This window comes from Heptranchias perlo, chromosome 6, assembly GCF_035084215.1.
Source record: "Heptranchias perlo isolate sHepPer1 chromosome 6, sHepPer1.hap1, whole genome shotgun sequence".
Lineage (NCBI taxonomy): Eukaryota > Metazoa > Chordata > Chondrichthyes > Hexanchiformes > Hexanchidae > Heptranchias > Heptranchias perlo.
Genome location: NC_090330.1, coordinates 34,149,368 through 34,172,897, shown reverse-complemented (window position 1 = coordinate 34,172,897; position 23,530 = coordinate 34,149,368). Strand labels below are relative to the sequence as shown.

The following is a 23,530-nucleotide window of genomic DNA, read 5'->3' as shown; positions in this document are numbered from 1 at the left end:
TTTCTTCTCCCTGGCAGTCAAAAGGCCAACATGCTTTTACACTATTGACTAGGCTGTATGGAAAGCAAGAGAAGCTTAGTGACAATATCACTCCTTCCAGTCAGGGAAGGGGAAAGAGAGCTCTTTAATTCTGCTTCTCTACATTTCCATGGCGGTAAACAGATAATGGTAATTCAAAAGTGCGTTTAGGACTGGGGGAGGTTCAGGCAATCCTATGTCCTACCACTCTGGTGCTTTACTGCATTAGTCTGGCAGTGTATTATTATCCATTTTGAGGTGATGGGAGGACATGGTAATTATTGCATGTATTCTTCAGTGATAGATTCAACACAATTTGGGATTGTTAAACTTAAGCACACTAACCTACATATGGTGAATAAAACCTATGTACACTAACCTAGATACAGTGAATAAAAGATACAAGTCTCAGGTGTTTCATATAAACTGTAGTCTGGCTGCAATCATGGAAAAAGCCCAAATTATAATACATAGGAGTAGGCTATTCAGCCCTTTGAGCCCATTCTGCCATTCAATTAGATCTTGTTCCAGGAAATGACAGACCAGTTAGTTTGATGTTGATTGTGGGTAAAGTTATGGAAATCCTTATTAAAGATAAGTTCGGGGACCTTCTGGATAGAAATAAAATCATAAAAGATAGCAAATAGGGGTTCATGAAGGGGAGGTCTTGCTGGTTTTGTTTTTTTGAGAGTGTGACAAAGGAGCTTGATAGGGATATGCTTGGATTTCAGTAAGGTCTTTGATACAGTTCCTCTGGAAAGGTTAGTACTGAAAATAAAGAAACTGGGAATCAGTGGAAATATTTTAAAATGGATACATAATTGGTTGACCGATAGAACCCAGAGGTTGGTGGTACAGAGACAAACATCAACCTGGGAGAATGTTACCAGTGGGGTCCCACAGGGGTCTGTTTTGGGATCTCTTTTGTTTAATATCTTTATAAATGATCAGGAGTCAAGAATCACAAGGACAGTGGTTCAATTTGCAGATGATACAAATCTAATGAAGGTGGCAGACTCCACAGCTGAACAGGATAAGCTACAGGAGGATTTGAATATACTTGGGAATTAAGTAGACAGGTAGGTGGCAAATGAAATTCAATGTAGAGAAATGCAAAGTGCTTCACATGGGGACAAAAAAAAATCCAGGGACTATTGCTTAAATGGAAAGAAAATAATGTGCTTCCAAAACAAGAGATCTGGGGTCCTGTTTGTAAATAAATTGATGCTATCGCAACAATGCTTGGCAGCGGTGAGTAAAGCAAATCAGATGTTGGGATGTATTAAAAGATCAATATTGAGCCGAAATAGTGAGGTAATCCTGCCACTTTATAAAGCATTGGTGCTACTGCACTTAGAATACAGTTCTGGTTGCCACGGTACAAAAAAAGATGTTGCAGCTATTGAAAGGATACAGAAGAGAGCAACCAGAATGATTAAGGGATGGAAGGATTATATTATGAGGAAAGATATTTCAGAGGGTGAGAGGTGATATGATTGCTGGGTTTAGGATTCTAAAAAGGGACTAGATAATGCAGACCATGACAAGCTATTTCACCTTGTCCTGCACAGACAAACCAGAGGACACAGCCTGTGCTGAAAGGGGGGTAAATTGAAAACTAATGTGCAGAAACAATATTTCAGTGAGCAAATAGTAAATCTATGGAACAGACTACCTAGGGAGACGGCGGAAGAGTTAGTATTGATTCATTCAAATGCAAGTTAGATAGATTTCTTGCCCTGGCCGTATACGATCGTCACATTTCAGGATTCTGATCTGCCTGTATGGGAGGATCTTGGCATAATTTATGACAAAAGTGCTACTATTAAGTCAAATGTAGCTCTCAAGGAGTTACATTCACAGAACAGCAGAACTAAGAATGGTATATTAGGATTGAGATGAAGAAACTAAACCAAGGTGCTTTAATGAAATTAGTTTAGAGATTCCAGTGGACATTCACACCTATTAACGTGCAGGTGTTTCTATTCATGCGAGTCCAGCATAAAGTACCTGATGAGCATATACAATTGGGAGAGGGGATAGTCAGTTTGGTTGACAAGCCCGCTGGCAAATCTCTGAAGGACCTGTGCTTCCACATCCTGAGTATAAGAGAAAAGAAACACTTGGGCAGGCAGTCAGCCAGTCAGGCGGGAAGGAAGTCTGGCCTAGCAAGGGGGAACTAGCTCACCTCAAACCTAGACAGCTCATCTCAAACCTAGAGAGTCAACATATCCATTGGTAGAGAAGACTGATCAGGAAAAGTTAAGCAAGCCCACTAATAGGGATATTGTGGAGTATTTCTATTGGTCTAAAGGAGGGTTCTGTAGTTAGTTGAATCAAGGCAAGATCTTATGATGATTATTCTGTACATTCACTTGATGTTTGTAAAATAAAGTAGTTTAACGATTAGTATCGAACCTCATCTCACAACACCTTCAGTCCACTTTCAGAAAGATTAGAGGAGTGCATGAAGGTACACAACATCCCGTTCAGATTACTAGAGGGTCTATTGTTACAGGTCCAGGGTACGTTATTGGATAATTAGATATTGGCAGTATAGGCACACCCCTGAATGCAAGATGCTTGAACTACTTACGGGAGTGACCACCACTGCTGTACCAGAGAGAATATCTAAGGCAAACCCGAAACTTGTAACAAAGATATATGTTACAATACTGTCCCCTTTCTGATGCTGCTAGTTATGTTCTTGTTGGTTTGAAAATTATAAATGCTGTAATATAAGTTACCACAAAAAAAGCTAATCTTGTTTATATCAGTGATTGGAGAATGCTGACAGACTGGACTAGTCTTTCTTCAAAGTTACATCAAATAAAAATTAATTGGTGTGCTAGATTGTAATCACCATTTGCAGATCTGTAAAACAATATGAACACTGATGCTTGCATAGGTGCAGTTTTACATTAGTGCCGAAATCATACTCACAGCAGATTGCTTTTTCAGCCATGGTGTTTCAAAATTTGGCAGTACTGGAGACGGCACAGAACCATTTGATTTTCTTTCTTCATCTGTTGGAACTTTGGAAAAATCTTTATAAATTTTCAGACCAGGTGTGCAGAACACAGGAGGCAAAGGAGAATTCAGCATACTCCCAGCTAAAGATACAAAAGTACATCCAATGTTTCTAGACAGCAACATTTTATGGAACTACATAAGCTAGGATTTAGAATTAGAAAATAATATCTAGGTTTGAGTTTCAATGTACTGAATGAGCAGAGGGAAAGCATTTTGGGTTTGTGACTGGGGGTGATCATAGTGGAATTAAAAAAAACCCCACCATTTTAGAAAGAATATGGAAATAAAAAATTCTTAAATTATAAGTTACATGGAACAAATCAAGACGTCACATTTAAAAGAAAAAATAAACATTACATTGCAAAATATCTTGGGTATATTCTAGGGTTAGTACAGATGGCTTACTGGATTGTTTCAATTTCTTCTTTGTTCCAGCTCCATAATTTTGCACCCTCAAGATGACAAATAGATAGCTGAAGTCACCTTAGTGAAATTATATCAATGGCCAAATTAAAACAGGGCTCAAAACTCAGTTTTCATAAAATCATAAATTTCTTGGTTTTTTTCCCCCGTGTATGTATTATTGTATCTCAGAACATTTATAAAGTGGAGTGGGAAAACAAGTGACCTGATTTTCATTAAGGAGGTGGCAGGGGAGAGAAAAGTAGGGGGGGGGGGGGTGGAAAAGTACTCTTGATGCAAGGTCTTCATTTAAAATGGTTGTAAAAATAAACAAGACAACTATCAACAGGAGATAAATAAGTTGCCATTTACACTTACTTTCTCCTTCATCTTGGAGATCACCTTTTCAGGTCTCCAGCTTAGTGGATGTTGCTGTGCTCATAGGAACAGGAGTAGGCCATTCAGCCCCTCGAGTCTGCTTCGCCATTTGATAAGATCATGGCTGATCTGTGATCTAACTCCATATACCTGCCTTTGGCCCATATCCCTTAATACCTTTGGTTGCCAAAAAGCTATCTATCTCAGATTTAAATTTAGTAATTGAGCTAGCATCAATTACCGTTTGCGGAAGAGTTCCAAACTTCTACCACCCTTTGTGTGTAGAAATGTTATCTAATCTCACTCCTGAAAAGGTCTGGCTCTAATTTTTAGACTGTGCCTCCTACTCCTAGAATCCCCAACCAGCAGAAATAGTTTCTCTCTATCCACCCTATCTGTTCCCCTTAATATCTTATAAACTTCGATCAGATCACCCCTTAACCTTCGAAACTCGAGAGAATACAACCCCAATTTGTGTAATCTCTCCTCGAAACTTAACCCTTGAAGTCCGGGTATCATTTCTAGTAAACCTACGCTGCACTCCCTCCAAGGCCAATATGTCCTTCCAAAAGTGCGGTGCCCAGAACCGCTCTCAGTACTCCAGGTGCGGTCTAACCAGGGTTTTGTATAGCTGCAGCATAACTTCTGCCCCCTTGTACTCTAGATACAAAGGCCAGCATTCCATTAGCCTTAATGATTATTTTCTGCACCTGTTCATGACACTTCAGAGGTCATCCAAAGTGGATGACCTCACATTTGCCTACATTGAATTCCATTTGCCACAGTTTTGCCCATTCACCTAATCTATCAATATCGCTTTATAATTTTATGTTTTCATCTATACTACTTACAATGCCACCAATCTTTGTGTCATCGGCAAACTCAGATATGAGACTTTCTATGCCTTCGTCTAAGTCGTTAATAAATATTGTGAATAATTGAGGCCCCAAGACAGATCCCTGTGGGACTCCACTAGTCACATCCTGCCAATGTGAGTACCTACCCATTATCCCTACTCTCTGTCGCCTTTCACTCAGCCAACATCCTAACTAAGTCCGTACTTTTCCCTCGATTCCATGGGCTTCTATCTTAGCTAACAGTCTCTTACGTGGGACCTTATCAAATGCCTTCTGGAAGTCCATATAAATAACATCCATTGACATCCCGCTGTCCACTACTTTAGTCACCTCTTCAAAAAATTCAATCAGGTTTGTCAGGCACGACCTGCCTTTCACAAATCCATGCTGGCTCTCTCTAAGTGAAAATTCTTGGTGTTCAGTCACCCTATCCTTAATTATAGACTCCAGCATTTTCCCCACAACAGATGTTAGGCTAGCTGGTCTATAATTCTCTGGTTTCCCTCTCTCTCCTTTCTTAAAAAGCAGAGTGACATGTGCAATTTTCCAATCTAGAGGGACGGTTCCTGAATCTAGAGAACTTTGTAAGATTATAGTTAGGGCATCTGCAATGTGCTCACCTACTTCCTTTAAAACCCTGGGATGGAAACCATCTGGTCCTGGGGATGTGTCACTCTTTAGTGCTATTATTTTCTTCATTACTGTTGATTTACTTATGTTAATTTTATTGAGTCCCTGTCCCTGATTCAATATTAGTTTTCTTGGGATTTCCGGCAAGCTATCCTCTTTTTCTACTGTAGATACTGACGCAAAGTAATTATTCAACATGTCCGTCATTTCCCCATTGTCAATGACAATATCCCCACTTTCAGTTTTTAAGAGGCCAACACTGCTCCTGACCACCCTCTTTTTCCTAATATAACTATAAAAGTTCTTCGTATTGGTTTTGATATCCCTTGCAAGTTTCTTTTCATACTCTCTTTTTGTAGCTGTTACTATCTGTTTTGTGACCCTTTGTTGATCTTTGTATCTTTCCCATTCGCCAGAATCTGTGCCATTTTTTGCCTTTTTGTATATCCTTTTCATATGTGTTATACTGTCCCATACTTGTACTGCTCATATTACCTACACGCTCTGAAGGCAAGTGGTGGCATAACAATGTGTCTCTTTTCCATTCTGGTTGCCAATCATGAGACTTGTTGGCTGTGAAACTAGTCAAGAACTGCTACGTATCCAATCCACAGCAGTTTCAAACTTTTTTAGTGAGGTCTGACCATCACAAAGTTCTCAGCTTTTTGCACCCCTGCAGCTAAGGATATTGGTATTGATAAGTCAGCAAAAAACAAGATTCTTGCACTCAATTTTTGTTTCTCTTAAAATTCTTTTCACCATCTCTTCTCTTACCCCTTCCTTAATCTTTGATTTTACTTTTCTCTCCCATTTATCTCTGCAACATTCAAAATTTTGTGTGGGAAGAGAAATCTGGGCACTGGACAATGTGCCCAGATATTAATTGGGAGCAAACCATCAGAGCTTGTGAAGCAAAAATTGACAATAGAAACCTGAAAGAAAACCAAAACATATGCTTGGTCTTGCTGGAGCTGGAGGAGGAGTTTGGTTGATTGACAAGGAATCCAGGCAACACTGCATCAACTGAGTTACATTTACAGCACAGACTAATTCTTCAGCCCCTCACTGTTCCCCATCTGCACAGGCTATATTCCCCATTGGTGGAGTGTGCTCCATATTTTGAGATGCAATGCAAGAGTACTAAGTTTGCCTGGATTGGATGCTTCCACATCAGTATCCAAAGGGATCAGTGTTCTTTCCCATGGAGGCATTTGTCAATAGTGCCTGTCACTGAAGTCAATTGAATGGCTGTGGAGATATTAAAAGGTCAGTCTTTGTTTGTGGGGGGGAGGAAAACATCTCCAACAAGGTGGGAATTTTTACTTTACCTAGACATGGTTTGTGAATGGAGTACTCTACATGGAAGGTGAAGGTAATTTCTATTCAGTTACCTTTTCTTTCGAGTAACCTTACATAAAAAATGATTCTTACATTTGAATTTCTTGATGAAAATCCTGAATAGGTTTGCACTCAAGATCAATATCGATGAGGAAAACCATTTGACACATCTCTGCTCACTTATCCAAAAAAATCTACAGTTCTCCCGTCACAGCATTTGACTGATTCTTAAATGATTTCAGGATCTTCGCCTCCACTACTCTACCCGTGTGTTGATTATGCTGTGAGAATTTCCCAATGTCATTCCTACATTTGCATTTTACTAGTTTGAACCCATGTCCCCTCGTCATAATTTGAAATAATGTTCCAGGTCTACCATTTGCTCTTATATACCCCAATAATGGTTACCTTTCAAGACTGAAAAGTCCCAAAATATTAAATCTTTCCCTATACCTCGGTCCTTTGATACTAAGAATCAGCATTTTGCCTCTTTCCTGAACTGCCTCCAAGGCCCATATGTCTCAGAAGAATCTCAGATGGACACAGTACTCAAGGTGTGGTCTGGCCAAAGCACACCACACATTTTCATCATGGCTTCCTCTCACTTGAACCCTACTATTTTGTAAGCACTGTATTTGCTCTAGAGGGCCTGGACATGTTAACTGTTGAGTCCAGTTGGGTTCCTAAATTGATAATTTTTTCCCCTACATGCAACACTTCACTTCTGTATCAGTTCTGTATTAAATTTCATCAGCTAATGTTCATGAATTTTGTCCAACTCATTTTGTAGCTCTCAAGCAACCTCCTTGGATTCAACCACACATCCTAGTTTGGCATCATTTGCAAATTTGACCTATTTCCACTGAGGTTTTTGAATCCAAGCCATGTTCCAGGTAAGTTGCAGTGGATGGGCAACTGAGCTAACAAAAGCTAACCATTACAACAATACGAAATATTATAGCTTGAACATTCTGATCTTCAGGAATTAATCCTAATAACTTAGCAATGGACATTTTGTAATTTCTAACATTGTACTGCCATCTAATTGGAATGGTCAGATCGCTTTCCTAGCATAAATGCAGTCGGTAGATCTACCAATGGATATGTCAACATACCGCCAAATGTAAAAGTGATTAAGTTCCAGTCTTGGATCCAAATGCCACAATATAAAAACAGGGGAATGTAATTCTGTACATACAAGTCTAAAATTATTCAGTAATAGAAGATTTATTCTCAAATATTTTAGTATGCAGCCCAATACTTACTGTTGAGAACTGCCTGGTGTGTCATACAAGATAAAGCAACATCCTTTTCAAGCTGTTTTGACACAGAGATTTTCCATGGATCTCCTTCAGCTGTTGGTACAGGATTACAACTGGAAACCATTTTTGGTGGGGGGGGGGGGGGGCGGGGAAAAGGAGTCAGCGGAAGGAACAAAAAGAAAGAAAAATCATACTCCTATAAATTAATTCAAGTAGGTAGTGACAAACACAATAAATATATTCACTGGCAAAACCAATTGTTCAATAACACGTAAAATGGCTGTTTTTTTGGGAGAATGTAAACACAATTTTTCTCCCCATTCTCTGGGTCACAAATGCCGACATGTACATGTGACACCATTCTAGCTCTACACTAAAGCTGCTCTGAACAACCTTGTCAGGTGGTACGTCTAGCCTTGTTAGCACTTCCCATGGTACTGTGGCAGACTGAAAATTTAATTGTGACGGAGCCAATTCTGTCATGCTGTAGTGCCACAAGTTAAGTGCTTTCAGCAAGTTGCTCCGTACCTTGAATGTGTCTTGCCATCACAGGAAAAATGAAATAAGAAGATAGTTTAAAAAACTACTTTGCTATTTCAATCTTCATCACAGCTGCAAGTTTGTTCAAAACCATCATAAAGCGATTGTTATTGCGGTGTAACAAATGATAAACTTCAGAATATGGTCAACAGTGCAAATGCTTCACTTACGTTTATAAAAACAGTATACTAATCCTGTTTGGAACCTTGTAAAAAATATCAATACAATTAAAATTTAGTTTGGAGTAATCAATTCACTAATGATCTACTTATAAATCAGCAAGAATACAGAGTAATCACTGATCGGCTAATTTATGAAAATTACAGATTGCTGGAAACTGAATAAAGAAACCTGAATTACGATTACTTTCAAAAACATTTTTAAAACTTTACCTGTTGATCTCTGGTTGAGCACATTTATTATACAGTGCCAAAGTAAAGTCATTTACACAACCAGTATGTTCTGTAATACCAAAATGTTCCATCTTGGGAGTGAGCAGCATATCATTATCCAGTTGCAATGTGCACTTTGGTGTCTTTGGCATAACTGGACTTTGTAATGTTAAAGAATGCATTTTGTAATTTCCAGAGACTTCCTGAGCTATTTTGGGAGATGAAAGCAGGATACATTCTGGATTCCCCCATGCATTTTGAAACATTAAGTGCCCAAGTCCAAAATCTTCAAGCTGGGGGGTACGCAAGGGGTCATTCAGCAAAGGCTTCTCATGCAATGGAGTGGCAACTTCATCACTTTGCTCTTCACATTCAGGTTCAGAATTTTCAGTCACTTCAATTCCGGTATTCATCAGTGGTTCTTAGAGGATGGAAAAAATTGCATTTTATTTGGAGGTTTTCCACTTCCTTTTTTGTCAATTTTCTTCTCCCCAAAGATACACTCCCATACCATCACCCAAATGAACAATTTTCATGTAGTACCTGAACAGTGAATGTTGGCAAGCTATTCAACTGCAAGGGACATCATAGCAGAGCCCATCCTTTTTTCACCCTGATGGCCGTATGTGCACTTTTGGTAGTAAAAATACCTTCTGATTTTCCCCTCCATAATTTAGTGACCCCGAGGCCAGTTTTAGCCGCTCATTATCGTTGCTCTGGCTGAGAGCAACTAAACAAGCATTGACTGAGGATTCAACCTTGCACATTCTGGTCTGCATGGCTCAGATGCTAAAGAGATTGAGCTTTCCAGGAGCTTGCGGCGAGGATTTGGAGACTACAAGGGAGTAGATATAAATAATCAAGCAAAAACTTAGATAAAATACACTTCATTAATATTTCCAAAGCAGTCAATTTATGCAATTTAGGTACCTGCACTAATTAAATGTGAGGGTGTTTCTTCTGCTCCATGATACAATATATAGTGGTTAGAGTTTAACTAACAAGCTAAATCAAAAAAGCTGCAATGACAGTTTCACTACTGAAAACAAAAAGTCATAATCGCAAGCTATCAATTGCAGTGAGGTCCCAGCACTTTTATAAAAAAAACCCCACTGAATTCTCTTAGGCATCTTGCATTATTTCAGTTTATACTAGACATTGATGCGTTATTATGGCCCACAATTTTCTGGAAACTTGTACTACTGTAATGGCGCATCTACGTTGTAGATCTACGGCGCAAAGTCCCAGGAAATCAAGTGACTCACATCGTGCCACAATTTCCTGGGACTTTTGCACCACTCTGCCGTTACCCATGCTGAAACAGTGAGAAATCATAACTCTGACCCCCCCCCCCCCCCACCGCCCCACCACCAATTAAAATCATTGCCAAATCACAAATTTCCTGCATTAAGACTACTTTTATTGCCGCTGCCACTTGGACTGGAAAATAATGCAAACACTTTATGGGCTAGTGGGCTCTTGGCAACCCTTATCAGCAAGAAGGATTCATCAGCAGTTTAATTTACAATTTTGTGTTAAATATAATTACAGACACACACATCCTCTGATTTCTAAAGACTTTTGTAACTGACCAGTTGGAATGGAAGGAAACTTTACGTGGGTGCAACTTCAACAGTTTACAAGGCAATAAAAAATTAGTGAAAGGAATGATTAATTTACATTAGGGAATAATGATTGAAGCAATTTGTTTCTTGGTAGGGTTAGAGTGAGTTTTAAAACTGCTGCTGACCTGATCGCTTCTTTGGCTATTTGCTGAACTACAGTGCTGACCTCGACTTATCTTTAAACCTGGGTCAGGAGGGAGGGAGGAGAGGGGCAGACAGTTATATATTATATCACTCTTGCCTCGAGTCAGAAGGTTGTGGGTTCAAGCTCCACTCCAGAGACTTGAGCACAAAAATCTAGGTTGACACTATATAGTCAATGCAGTACTGACAGAATGCTGCACTGTTGGAGGTGCTGTCTTTCTAATGAGACATTAAACCGAGGCCCTGTCTGCCCTCTCAGGTGGATGTAAAAGATCCCATGCTATTAAGAAGAACAGGGGAGTTACCCCGTAGTCTTTGCCAATATTTATCCCTCAATCAACATCAATAAAACAGATTATCTGGTCATTATCACATTGCTGTTGTGGGAGCTTCCTGTGCGCAAATTGGCTGCCGCGTTTCCTACATCACAACAGTGATTATAATTCAAAAGTACTTCATTGGCTGTAAAGTGCTTTGGTACATCTTGAGGTCGTGAAAGGCGCTATATAAATGCAAGTTTGTTCATTCTTTATGTGCAACTTTCTCAATTAGCTGCCAGTATCTGCCTCTCCAATACAAGCATTCTATTGTCCACAACATAGTAGTAGCTATACCAGATGGATGATCGGGAGAGATCAATGTGCCAGGTTAACATGCAGACCTAACAAAATAAACACGTGATGTAGCAGGCTAGGGCACTGAAGTTAGACCCTCTGTGTGCAAGCACTCAATTTATATATAGAGGCAGAAAGTAAAATACAAGAAAGCGCAGAAATGGAATTTATCGGTGGAAAGATTACTTAATGAGCACAGTGACGTGTAGGTAAACAAGTCAGCGTCCTAGTATCAGCACAGCACACTCCATTTAAAGCGCAGGTCCATTCTATGCACTCTGTCATAATGATGTCTGGTTGGGCACAGATTTAATATGAAAAACTCAATTCTCTGATTTTAAGTCCTACCCATACATTAACATATGTCAAATTGTAACTTACTTTAGTGTTTTCCCACACTCAAGACATAAAACTGGTAAGATTAGATTGTAACCATTTCTTATTCTGCATGCATTCTACAGTTGACCATGCCTATGGAAGGTTTTACAGTCAAGCATTTCAGGCAATGTTCATTTGCAGCTGTGGGAAACGATGTCAGGGCTCTGAATAAACGCAAATTTCTTTTTGTTTCATTCAGTAAACACACAGCCGACCCGTGTACATTTTGTAACTTGCAGGTACTAAAAGTTGATAAATATTGGTCACTTCTGATTAGTCGCTTTGCTCGCTGCTGCATATTTAAATTACAAATCCAGGAGAAATGAATAAGTTCACAACAGCGAGATCACTGTGGAAAATGATGAAATTTACGACGTACGTCGCCAATCTCTGCCATTGCAGAAAATTCTGGGCCATGGTCCCTACAAACCTCACTAATGAATTCATTCAATATTTACGTCCCTTAAAAATTCATTTAAGGTCACATGACAGAAAAAGGCTAAATATTTTAAAATTTGCATCGCTCAGTCCTGGTACTGTTGGTTAAACTTTTTACATATAGAATACAGAGCTACACCCTAATTAAAAGGGTTATGAGTTACAAGAGGAAAAGTTGGGCACTTTATGAAGGCTGAGATTGCAATTTTGTAACATATTTCAAACTAGTTATTTCAGAGTTAGTTTAATTTTCATATTTTGCTGTAGGGCTTTGCAAACAGACTAGAATTAGGAAACAAAAACATCAGTTTGCCCACTGGCCTCTCAAATACCAAACCAAATTTGCATTATTATTCCACTCAACTTATTTCATCTTGAAGTAGGTGAATACCACAAATTAAACTTCCAAGATGATGAACAGCTGCTAGATTTGTTTGCAACACCAGAACACTAGGATATCAAACAATCTATATAAGAATGGGAGGGAGGGATTTATATAGCACTTTATCACATCCTCAAAGTGTTTTACATCCAATTAATTACTTTTTGAAGTGCAGTGACAGTTATGTAGGCAAACTTGGCAGCCAGACAGCAAGTGAGATGAATGACCAGCGCGTTGCCGACAGCAGCCCTCCGGTAGGTCTTGGTAGAGTGGGGAAGTGGACGATTGGGAGGGGCGAGCGGTGGCCGGCAGCGATTGTGGTTTTAATGAAGAGCTGGAAGGAACACCCCTGCACCTCCCAGATCCACATTCAGGTCATTATTTTTAAAAACTTACCTTTTTGGTGGCAGCCTGCAGCAGTCCTTGACCGCTGGTTAGGCCACATGCAGACATGGTTTTCCTCAACACAGTGGACCCGGAGTCGGCTGCGTTCATGGCAAACCAATTTGGCAAAGCAGACATCAAACTGGTGTTAGGCCTCTTATTTCCATATACAAATTGCCTAACACCTGCTTCAGGTGTGCACCCTAGACCTCTCGATACCTGTATCAATATGGCAAGCGGCATACTTCCGGCTCAGAATGTGTGCGCGCTCACACTGTTCTGCCATATTGGATGCTTTGGTGCCTGTTTTACAGCTGTAAAACGGGCGTGCCGCATCGAATTTCTAGGACTTGATGTTTATTAATTGTGTAAGATCATGGCATGGGAGCCAGCTCTTTTTGAAAGTTACCTTAAGGGAAAGAATATTACAAGAAGTCACTTCTGAAACTTTCAAGTCAATACATAGATTTATAGTACATAATATTGACTACCATTTTTCAACAATTCTCACTAAACAGTGATTTTTTTTTGCCACTGGTACATGCTCCCATAAAGTCGAATAGCACCTGAAATAATTTCATGATTGTAGTTGAATCATTATTATTCTGAAATGTAGGTTGCAACTGTACAAATTCCGTAGATTTACTGAATAAAACATCAGTAATTATACAGTTAGTAACATTTTGAAGGTTAATCCAATTTAATTTATAACATTATGGACTAGATTCCGGGGGCAAAGGAAGAGGAGGGAAAGAGATTAAGAAAAGCACTTCTGATCTTAACCAAGTCACTGCTCTAGTACATACAGAATATTAATAGGAGGTCACTGCATACAAGTCAAAATTCACTTTTGTAAATTCAATGTTTTAAACTTCTGTTTCTTACTATTCACACAAGTTACTGTAGCATGTTGCAGCACATTCCTGAGACATACCAAGTACACTATAGCACTACAGTAAGTCACATTCAGTTTAGTATTAAAGATGCTTCAAAAATAATCAAATCACAGTAAATTATTGGACAACTCTGCTCACTTCCCCAACTTCCCTCCCTTTTACATACCTTCATCTTTTCTATGCAAGGGTTCATAGCCATAATTCTGAAAGTGTTCTTCGATTTCTTCCAGATCTGCAAAATTCTTTTGCTGCAGTATCTGCAAGGCTCTAATTAATTCACTGTTCTCTCTGTGTTCTGTATCAAGGGTTTCTAATTTGTTTTGAACATCTGCCTTTAAAAAGGAGGGGGAAAAAAAAGGTTTTAAGATATCTTGTACTGTATTAGGCAGAAGCTCCATATAGAGACCGATATGGACTTTGCACTCACATTTTAAATCCAACTGAGTATTACTGTGTATTGTTGAGATGATTTTAATATAAAGTAGCTTTTTAGAAATCTATATTTTGAGACATCCTCTACTCAGCCTAGAGGACATCCATTTATTTCACAAACTTGTCAGTCTGATTGAGAGTCCATTTTAAAACTCAGTTCCCACCAAGCTTTAATTGAGCTTAACTAGCAAGTTACTTTCTCATTTTACAATGAAACAGCACTATCAATCTAGGACACTTTTCTTTAAAGTATTCTGCAACTTTCATAATATAGTAGGGTGGAATTAATTCCTTAATATCAACAGAACTTAGGTCATAAGAGCAATGAGATACTTGTGTAAAAAAAACACCTCAAGGCTACCAGATATGCACAAGACATTGATTGAAATGGGATGAGAGTGGAGAGAAAAAACGACGATCATAAAGCATAACTGGATATAACAGGACTGGATTAATTTGGTTTGGGGGGAAAAAGGAGGAAGAAAGAAGAAATATGACCAATACTGTATTCTGCAGCATTCTTATACAAGACCACCAAATTCTGTACAAAATTTCAACACCAAACTGGATTAATAGTACCACAAATTTTACCATTGGCGATTGTTAAGGAGAAAACAAGGGACAACATGTTGGCAAAATTAGCTTCAGATAGCAACAAGTGCTATATTTCAGGAAACGTCACGTCATCTACATAAGGGGTAAAAAGACACACAGCAGTGGCCTGGTGTCGCATTTAACGTGATGTAGTGATCTTAAAGTTAGTAATTAGTGTTCTAATTTGTCTTGGGGGCAGGGAGGGCAGGAGAAGGAAGACAACAGTACACTAGACATCGAACTAGCCATTTTCAATATTTTGGGCCCACTGAGGTAATAATGACTTAGTGAGTTAACAACTCTCACTAGTCTCAACTGCATTTCTTTACTATTTAGCAACAAATCTAACCACCTTCTCCCACCCCAAATTATTAACTCGTAATGAAGTATTCTTCCCGAGGTGATGGTTGTCTACCAGTAGCTCACCAAAATGCCCACTGTTTATATGCAAGCTTAGAGCGTGAGTGCCAGCAGGCTATTTTACCATATGAGGCATTCTAGAATCCTATCTTCATCCAATGCATGCACAAGCACTATCCAGTTGATTTTAAAACCCCTTACAGGCATTGAGGACAACTGTAGTTGATGCTGCCCCGCCCAAGATCAGTTAACTAGGTGGGGATTGAACTTGGGATCTACATGGCTCAGCTGCACACTGAACAATACATTTACCAATTTAAGAGGCCCAAAACAACCATCTATTTATTTCTACATCTTCCTTTTGTGTTTTTCACTTGTGGAAGCCCAATTGAAAACAAATACAGGGAAACCACAAAAAAATGTCCCATCATGATCTGGGAACAAAACATTCAATGGAGTTTTGCATTATTGGGTTTGTCACAGAAATAGGATTATATTTTAGCACTAAGGAACTCAGCAGTTTGGTGTAATAGTTCATGATAAATTACATTATTGTTGAGGTAATTTACTGAAATAGCCAATTGCAATATTGCAAAGCAAGAATATGCAATGAAGTAGATGCACATCAATTAAAGCACAGAATAGGAAAAAGCCATTTGACTCTTAAACAACTACTCCTCATTCAGACCATAAATAATCTACCCTGACTAATCTCCCAAAGGCAATCGCTGCAACTCCATAATCTCAAAAATCGAGCAAAAGGCATACTATTTAATCATCCCAGATCTCTGCAATCCTGGCCTGTGACTCTCCTGAGAAAGCAGGATTAACTATCCTTCAGGATCATCTTTATTTTTCAAATTGATATTGATCTGTATATGGACTTCCAAAAGGCATTTGATAAAGTGCCACATAATAGGCTTGTCAATAAAATTGAAGCCCATGGAATAAAAGGGGCAGTGGCAACATGGATACAAAATTGGCTAAGTAATAGGAAACAGAGGTAGTGGTGAATGGCTGTTTTTCAGACTGGAGGAAGGTATGCAGTATTCTTCCCCAGGGGACAGTACTGGGACCACTGCTTTTCTTGATATATATTAATGACTTGGATGTACAGGGCACAATTTCAAAATTTCCAGATGACACAAAACTTGGAAGGGTAGTAAACAGTGAGGAGGATAGTGATAGACTTCAAGAGGACATAGACAGGCTGGTGGAATGGGCAGGCACGGGCAGATTAAATTTAAAGCTGAGAAGTGTGAGGTAATACATTTTAGTAGGAAGAACGAGGAGAGGCAGTATAAACTAAAGGGTACAGGAACAGAGAGACCTGGGGGTATATGTACACATGTCATTGAAGGTGGCAGGACAGGTTGAGAAAGTGGTTAAGAAAGCATACGGGATCTCGGGCTTTATAAATAGAGGCAGAGAGTACAAAAGCGAGGATGTTATGTTGAACCTTTATAAAACACTGGTTTGGCCACAATTGGAGTATTACATCCAATTCTGGGCACCGCACTTTAGGAAAGATGTGAAGGCCTTAGAGAGGGTTCAGGAAAGATTTACTAGAATGGTTCCAGGGATGAGGGATCTCAGTTACGTGAATAGATTGGAGAAGCTGGGATTGTTCTCCTTACAGCAGAGAAGGTTAAGAGGAGATTTGATAGAGGTGTTCAAAATCATGAAGGGTCTAGACAAAGTAAATAAAGAAAAACTGTTCCCACTGGCGGAAGGTCGCAGACCAGAGGACACAGGTTTAAGGTGATTGGCAAAAAAAACAAAGGCAACATGAGGAAAAACTTTTTTATGCAGGGAATGGTTAGGATCTGGAATGCACTGCCTGAAAGGGTGGTGGTAGCAGGGTCAATTGTGGCTTTCAAAAAAGAATTAGATAGGTACTTGAAGGAGAAAAATTTGCAGGGCTACGGGGAAAGAGCGGGGGAGTGGGCTACCTGGAATGCTCTTGCAGAGCCAGCGCAGGCTCGATGGGCCGAATGGCCTCCTTCTGTGCCATAACCGTTCTATGAAATTATGGCATCTTCCACACACCACTGCAATTGAGGCCAGGCATGAATCAAATAGTGGGGAAACCACAAGCTGAAATACAACAAAGATGTAATTTTCACCACTCTGACAGGCATCATAGGGGTACTCACTATGTGGTCTTCTCCTACTCCAGTTATAGGTCAGGATCTGATCGGGAAGCAGTTTGTTTTAAACCTAGTTAATGGAAGCTGATGGAGATATCCTCATATGATGATTGAGGATAAGACAAATCTGTAATGCGTATCTCCCTGTAAAGTCCAAGGGAACAGATTTGCAGGACTGCAGCTGCAAATTAAAGATGACAACTCCACAAAATAGGGAATCATTGTCCATTTCATATCTTCCATTCACAACTGGACTGAACGGAGACTTTTCCAGTGACGAGGAAGTTACTGCCTCCAAGGCATATGCAGATATCCTGGTCTAGAGCTGCCAACTTGAGGCAATAGTATGGAAGCTATTCCCAGTTACAACTTTACATATAGAAAGATTCTTCAGAAATTCCCATGTGGGAGCCATAGATCAAGTGGAATGACCGTGTCAAAGGTTCATTAGGTTTCTTGCTGGAGATGATTGCAATGGTGTATTCATTTTATGACCTACTTAAAGATGCAATGTTTTGAAAAGGGATGGCCCAAACATTTGGTCCATAAGAAATAAAAAGTTGTCAGCACAGACAGAAAGAAGGGCAATGATTTTTTGGGGGAAACCATCAAGTAGTTCAAGTAAAATGTGTCCCTTTCTTAGTTTGGTTGAAACAGCTCTAAAGCAGAAAACAAAGAAAAAATCTTGTCTGCTAGCACTCCTGTCAGATGGGGTTTCCCAGAGAAAAACCCCTCTGGGCTGGTTAATTTCTAGACTGATGTGACTGTTGGTAAGCACTGTGTTACTATCACTCAACTAAAGGTTGAATCAAAGGATTTTCCTCTAACTGTCAGGACTAGTAACCTCTGATGCACATTAGTCCTGGGGCAACAACTTTCTTCCTCCCCATCCCCCCAAAAAGTAAAATTTGTCTCGAACTCAAATTCTGGCATCCATTAATGGTTAATGGTATTCCATTTCTTAAAAAAACGGGATTATCATTTTTTGTATTCCCTAAAAGTTACCTTGAAAAGTAAATCTGAACTGCTTTTATGTCATTCTGTAACATCAATTCTCCAAGTAGTTGCATTAATATAGTACCCATGTGCCAAATCAATTTCTCTCAGAGGATGTAGGTAGCACATGCATTGCAGAGTACATGCATTGTAGAGTGCTCATATCTCCTCCACCATCCCAAAACAATTTAATATATACCTTGGGCACAGAAACAAGACAGTAAAACCATGCTCTGAACGGTTCTTTCAGATGGTTATTGGTGAATTGACACAGGCAAGTTGTCCACTGGGGCTAAAAGTTCAAGTACCTTTGATACCATTTAAAATTTAAGTAATTAGCAAGAAGGAATTTTAGGTGAACCTTCCTTCTTTTTTTAAGCACAAATGGTAGACTTGTTTAATAAAGTTGCTAGGGAAAACCACAGAAGCAAATAGTATCAAAATGTTTTAAGAGTCAAAAAGATGCATTTATGAAGAGTTAAGCAATTGAAGGGTATTGTGAGAATGCAGTAGGTGGAATTGAGACCAATCCAAATGGTGTGGGGTTGATGGGCTTAGAGGCCTTTTCCAGTTCCTATAAACTATATCATTCATATTGAATTAGGCTACAGGCAATGATTGAGTTCACAAGGAATACATTGAGGCGGCTTTAAACTAATTTGGCAGGGGGTTGGGCACCAGGATGTAGCATTAGAAAGGAGAAACAAGGTGCATAAAGAATTGGGAGAGACAGATCGCACTAGAGTAAGAAATAATACAGTATTAGGTGGGATCAGACTAAGAATACAAGAAGGTCTAAAATAGGTTTAGAGCACATGTGGTAAATAAGGTTGGTGAGCTGCAGGCGCAAATAGCCACGTGGGAATACGATGTAGTAATGATAATGGAGACCTGGCTCAAAAAAGGACAGGATTGGGTACTAAATATTCTTGGATACAAGGTGTTCAGGAAAGATAGGGAAGGAAAGAAAGGAGGTGGTGGGGGGGGGGGTGGCAGTGGTGACAGTGTCGATTAAGGAGAATATTGCAGTGCTGGAGAGAGAGGATGTCCTTGAGGGGTCAAACACAGAATCTATTTGGTTAGAGTTAAGAAACAATAGAGGCGCCATTACACTACTGGGTGTATTCTACAGGCCACCAAGTAGTGGGAAGGACATAGAGGAGCAAATTTTCAGGGAAAATACAGAAAGATGCAAGAACTATAGAGTAGTGATAATGAGGGACTTCAACTATTCTAATATAGACTGGGATAGTAATAGTGAAAAGGGCAAAGACGGGGAGGAATTTCTGAAGTGTGTTCAGGAGAACTTTCTTGATCAGTATGTTTCCGGCCCAACGAGGAAGGAGGCATTGCTGGACCTGGTTCCGGGGAATGAGGTGGGTCAAATGGAGAAAGTGTCAGTGGGGGAACATTTAGGGAAGAGTGATCACAGTATCATAAGGTTAAGATTAGTTATGGAAAAGGACAAGGAGCAATCTAGAGTAAAAATACTTAATTGGAGGGCCAATTTCAGTGGGTTGAGAAAGTGGTTAAAAAAGCATACGGAATCCTGGGCTTTATAAATAGAGGCATAGAGTACAAAAGCAAGGAAGTTATATTGTACCTTTATAAAACATTGGTTCAGCCGCAACTGGAGTAGTGTGTCCAATTCTGGGCACCGCACTTTAGGAAGGATGTGAAGGCCGTGGAGAGGGTGCAGAGAAGATTTACCAGAATGATTCCAGGGATGAGGGACTTCAGTTACGTGGATAGACTAGAGAAACTGGGGTAGTTCTCCTTACAGCAGAGAAGGTTAAGAGGAGATTTGATAGAAGTGTTCAAAATCATGAAGGGTTTAGATGGAGTAAATAAAGAGAAACTGTTCCCATTGGTAGAAGGGTCGAGAGCCAGAGGACACAGATTTAAGGTGACTGGCAAAAGAATCAAAAGTGACATGAGGGAAAACTTTTTTACGCAGCGAGTAGTTATGATCTGGAAAGTGCTGCCTGAAAGGGTGGCGGAAGCAGATTCAATCGTGGCTTTCGAAAAGGAACTGGATAAATACTTGAAGGGAAAAAATTTGCAGGGCTACGGGGAAAGAGTGGGGGAATGGGTCTAACTGGATTGCTCTTACAAAGAGCTGGCACGGGCTCAATGGGCCAAATGGCCTCTTTCTGTACTGTAACCATTCTATGATTGTTTTAAACAATGCAATACCTAATGTGTACCAAGTACGAAAGTTAATGCAAGTTTTTAATATTCAAATAGCCAATACACCAACATTTATATTAGGCATTCCTTTCGTTTTCTCAAATGAAAGATGTACAATAGCCTATTCTCAGTCAGTTTAAAAGGTTTTTAAAACTTTTACATATTTGAAACCTTGACCGTACTCTGCAACTTGCAGAGATCACAACGGCAGCCATTGAGATCAAATAATTAATGGGGGCAATTAAAATATCAAATTGTAAAATACATGTTTTTAAGCTCCTAGTTAGCCCACTTAAAGTTTAGGGAAAAAAACAGTTGGAAATAATCTTACATATAACTGACGAGCTCTCTGCAAAATAGTTATAAGTAGTGCTTACAAACATACAGCCAATCTATGGTTATGAATAAATCCATAATTTAATCTCTACCTTAATAATTCTGACTTCGGAATGTAACTCATGAAGGATCTTTTTTGGAGCTTCTTCTTCGTGACCTTCATGTGATAGAAATAAAAGTTAGGCTTCGGCTTCTTCAGATTTGTTGGGTGCATTCAAAACTGAAGCCATAATTCAATGCACCAAATTAGAAAAACAGTACATTAAAATCAGCACCAGAGATGGTAGACAACATGATATGAAGGACAAAATAAGAATAGTAACTTTTGCCCATTGTTCCTATTCATATTGCATTTGACTGAGCTTTATGTCAGCTGAGGGGGCAATTCTATGCAAAATATCTACCTGCTTTTAACTAGCAGTTCTAAAAGGTATAAAACATATTAGAAAGGGCAACTAAAGCACCAGTGGCTACATGGACATTTGTAACTTTTAGGATTATCTTGTCATTTTAGTAGAATAGAGTACTTTTCCATTAAAACAGTACTGTATCAAAGTGGTTGTTGATCTGCTTACCAGACTCATTATTCAAAGCATGATCCAGATATTGGGTCTCTTTCTCCAAATTTACTGCAAGGATTCTCAACTTGGTAAAGAAATTACCTATTACATCCATTTCAGTTAGGAATATACTACAAAAGGGGAAAAAAACACATGCGTTTATAAGTTTTATAAACAGAGAGAAAACAAGTTTCTGGGGCATCACAACTTTAACTATTTGATATATGGAAGCCTAGAATTCTTTTGGTTGTAACCACAAGAAAGCTATGGCTTCAGGACCACACAAAGTAATTCCTTAATAATAGAAATAATTTTCTTTCTGTCAAAGGCCATAAGTCTCAAGCGCCATCTTGCTTGACAGCATCGCAGGAATGATCCAATATGGGGTAGTAATGTGAAGGTCTGCACCTACAAATTCCTCCTAACCATGGAAGCTGCTGTCACTTTATGCATTTTTATACTTTACAATTAATAAATTAAGTAAAAGAAAAAGATTAGGACTTTCAACAGACCAGCTAGATCAATTGCTTCCCCAAAAGCTACTTCAACATTTACTCTCCCATAACAACCCCTCCTTGCCTTAGCTCACAGAGGCACTCTACCCCTCTCGGCCCAGTTTAAAGACCCTAGTCCATCTGACTCACCACCCTTTCACAGAGGTATTCTCTCTGCCTATACCCTTCTTCATTAATGCTGGCACTCATCTTCCAATTCAACCTGGTGCTCTTCTTCCACCAATCCGTTTATGCTGGCACTATTCTTCTGCCAGCTTCCCACTCCCTTTTACTGCCACCCATTTATCCCTTCCCACTATTACCCTTTCCTCCCCTTCATAGCTATCCATTTGTCCCCTTCTCTTCACTGCCTTCTATTTCATCCTTCCTCTTCATTGTCATCCATTTCCATGCTTCTTTCTCCTCGTCAGCACTGCTCCTATTTAAGTACTGCTGCTAATGAAGTAATTCCAGCCGCAGTAGATAGCATTTCCTGCTTATAGCACACAGCAGACAAACATTTTCAACAGCAGCAAGGAGTGGCACTGAGGGGAGAAAGGCCCAGTCAGTGCTGATTTGCGTCAACAAACACTAATTGGGCCCCAAAGCACTAACCACCAGCAATTGGTTGGCATATCCATCAGTCAGTTACAAATTTCAGGTGTGACTTGGATTTTTTCTTGGGTACAGCAGTGCAGGTCACTACTGTAAGCAGTCTAAGCGTCTTATGTTCAGGAGTCTATTACATGCGGATTTCCCCAATCTTTTGGAAGACGGACTGAGAAACAGTTGGCGTGACACAACCAGATACGAATCACTAAGTTACTTTATTTCTCAGACCATCAATGTACAAAGTAACAAAGCAAATTCAATTTACTTGAGGGAGCAAGGAGTAGCAGCTATCGATGGAGTCTGGTCTCGACAGAGTCTGTAATTGGGAATTTGGTGAGGGGATTCGGTGCAGTAAGGGGTGAAGTGCATTTGTTCAGACAGCAGAGAGGAGCGTACCGAGAGCGGGTCACAGCAACAACAAAACCAAACTGCAGTGTGATGTGGAGATGCCGGTGATGGACTGGGGTTGACAATTGTAAACAATTTTACAACACCAAGTTATAGTCCAACGATTTTTATTTGAAATCTACAAGCTTTCGGAGGTTTCCTCCTTCCTCAGGTCCTCCTTCCTCAGGTAAATGTAACACAATTACTGAAACCAAAACAGAACATTTTGTAAAGGAACAGCTGGTAAAGGGAAAAGGCAGGTGAACGATTCAGGTATAACCCTTAGTCAGAGCTTGCATGAAGCATTAACCTTCATGTAAATAAACTTACTATGCACAAGAGAATATTAGTAAAATTGATAGCGCACCGAAATTGGAGGTAACCTTGTGACGGGGACTAAATTGGGCAGCTTTTTCGAAGAGCCCGCACAGGCGCGACGTGCCGTCCTTCAGTGCTGTAAGATTCTATGTAAACAATTTTACAACACCAAGTTATAGTCCAACAATTTTATTTGAAATTCACAAGCTTTCGGAGGCTTCCTCCTTCCTCAGGTGAATGTGGAAATGAAATCCTCGAACCCTTCGCATTTATAAATCACACAACAATACCTGGTGATTACAGACAGTCTTTCCAACTGCCCGTTGCCAAGGCAATCACAGTGTGCAGACAGAGAGGTAAATGCGAAGGGTTCGAGGATTTCATTTCCAC

The 23,530-nt window shown here is 39.6% G+C and overlaps 1 protein-coding gene across 2 annotated transcripts in view; it reads right to left on the bottom strand.

The window, feature by feature from the left end:
• ska3 (spindle and kinetochore associated complex subunit 3) overlaps positions 1–23,530 on the bottom strand; it is a 31,018-nt gene that overhangs the window by 6,658 nt on the left and 830 nt on the right. For both annotated transcript variants that reach the window (XM_067986073.1, XM_067986072.1), the window contains exons 2-7: positions 21,345–21,460; positions 20,862–20,926; positions 13,878–14,043; positions 8,851–9,271; positions 7,922–8,031; positions 2,962–3,131 (exon numbers count right to left, since the gene is read on the bottom strand). In XM_067986073.1, coding sequence (XP_067842174.1) covers positions 2,962–3,131; positions 7,922–8,031; positions 8,851–9,271; positions 13,878–14,043; positions 20,862–20,926; positions 21,345–21,444 — 1,032 coding nt within the window. In that variant the 5' untranslated portion in view covers positions 21,445–21,460. The remainder of the gene's footprint in view (positions 1–2,961; positions 3,132–7,921; positions 8,032–8,850; positions 9,272–13,877; positions 14,044–20,861; positions 20,927–21,344; positions 21,461–23,530) is intronic.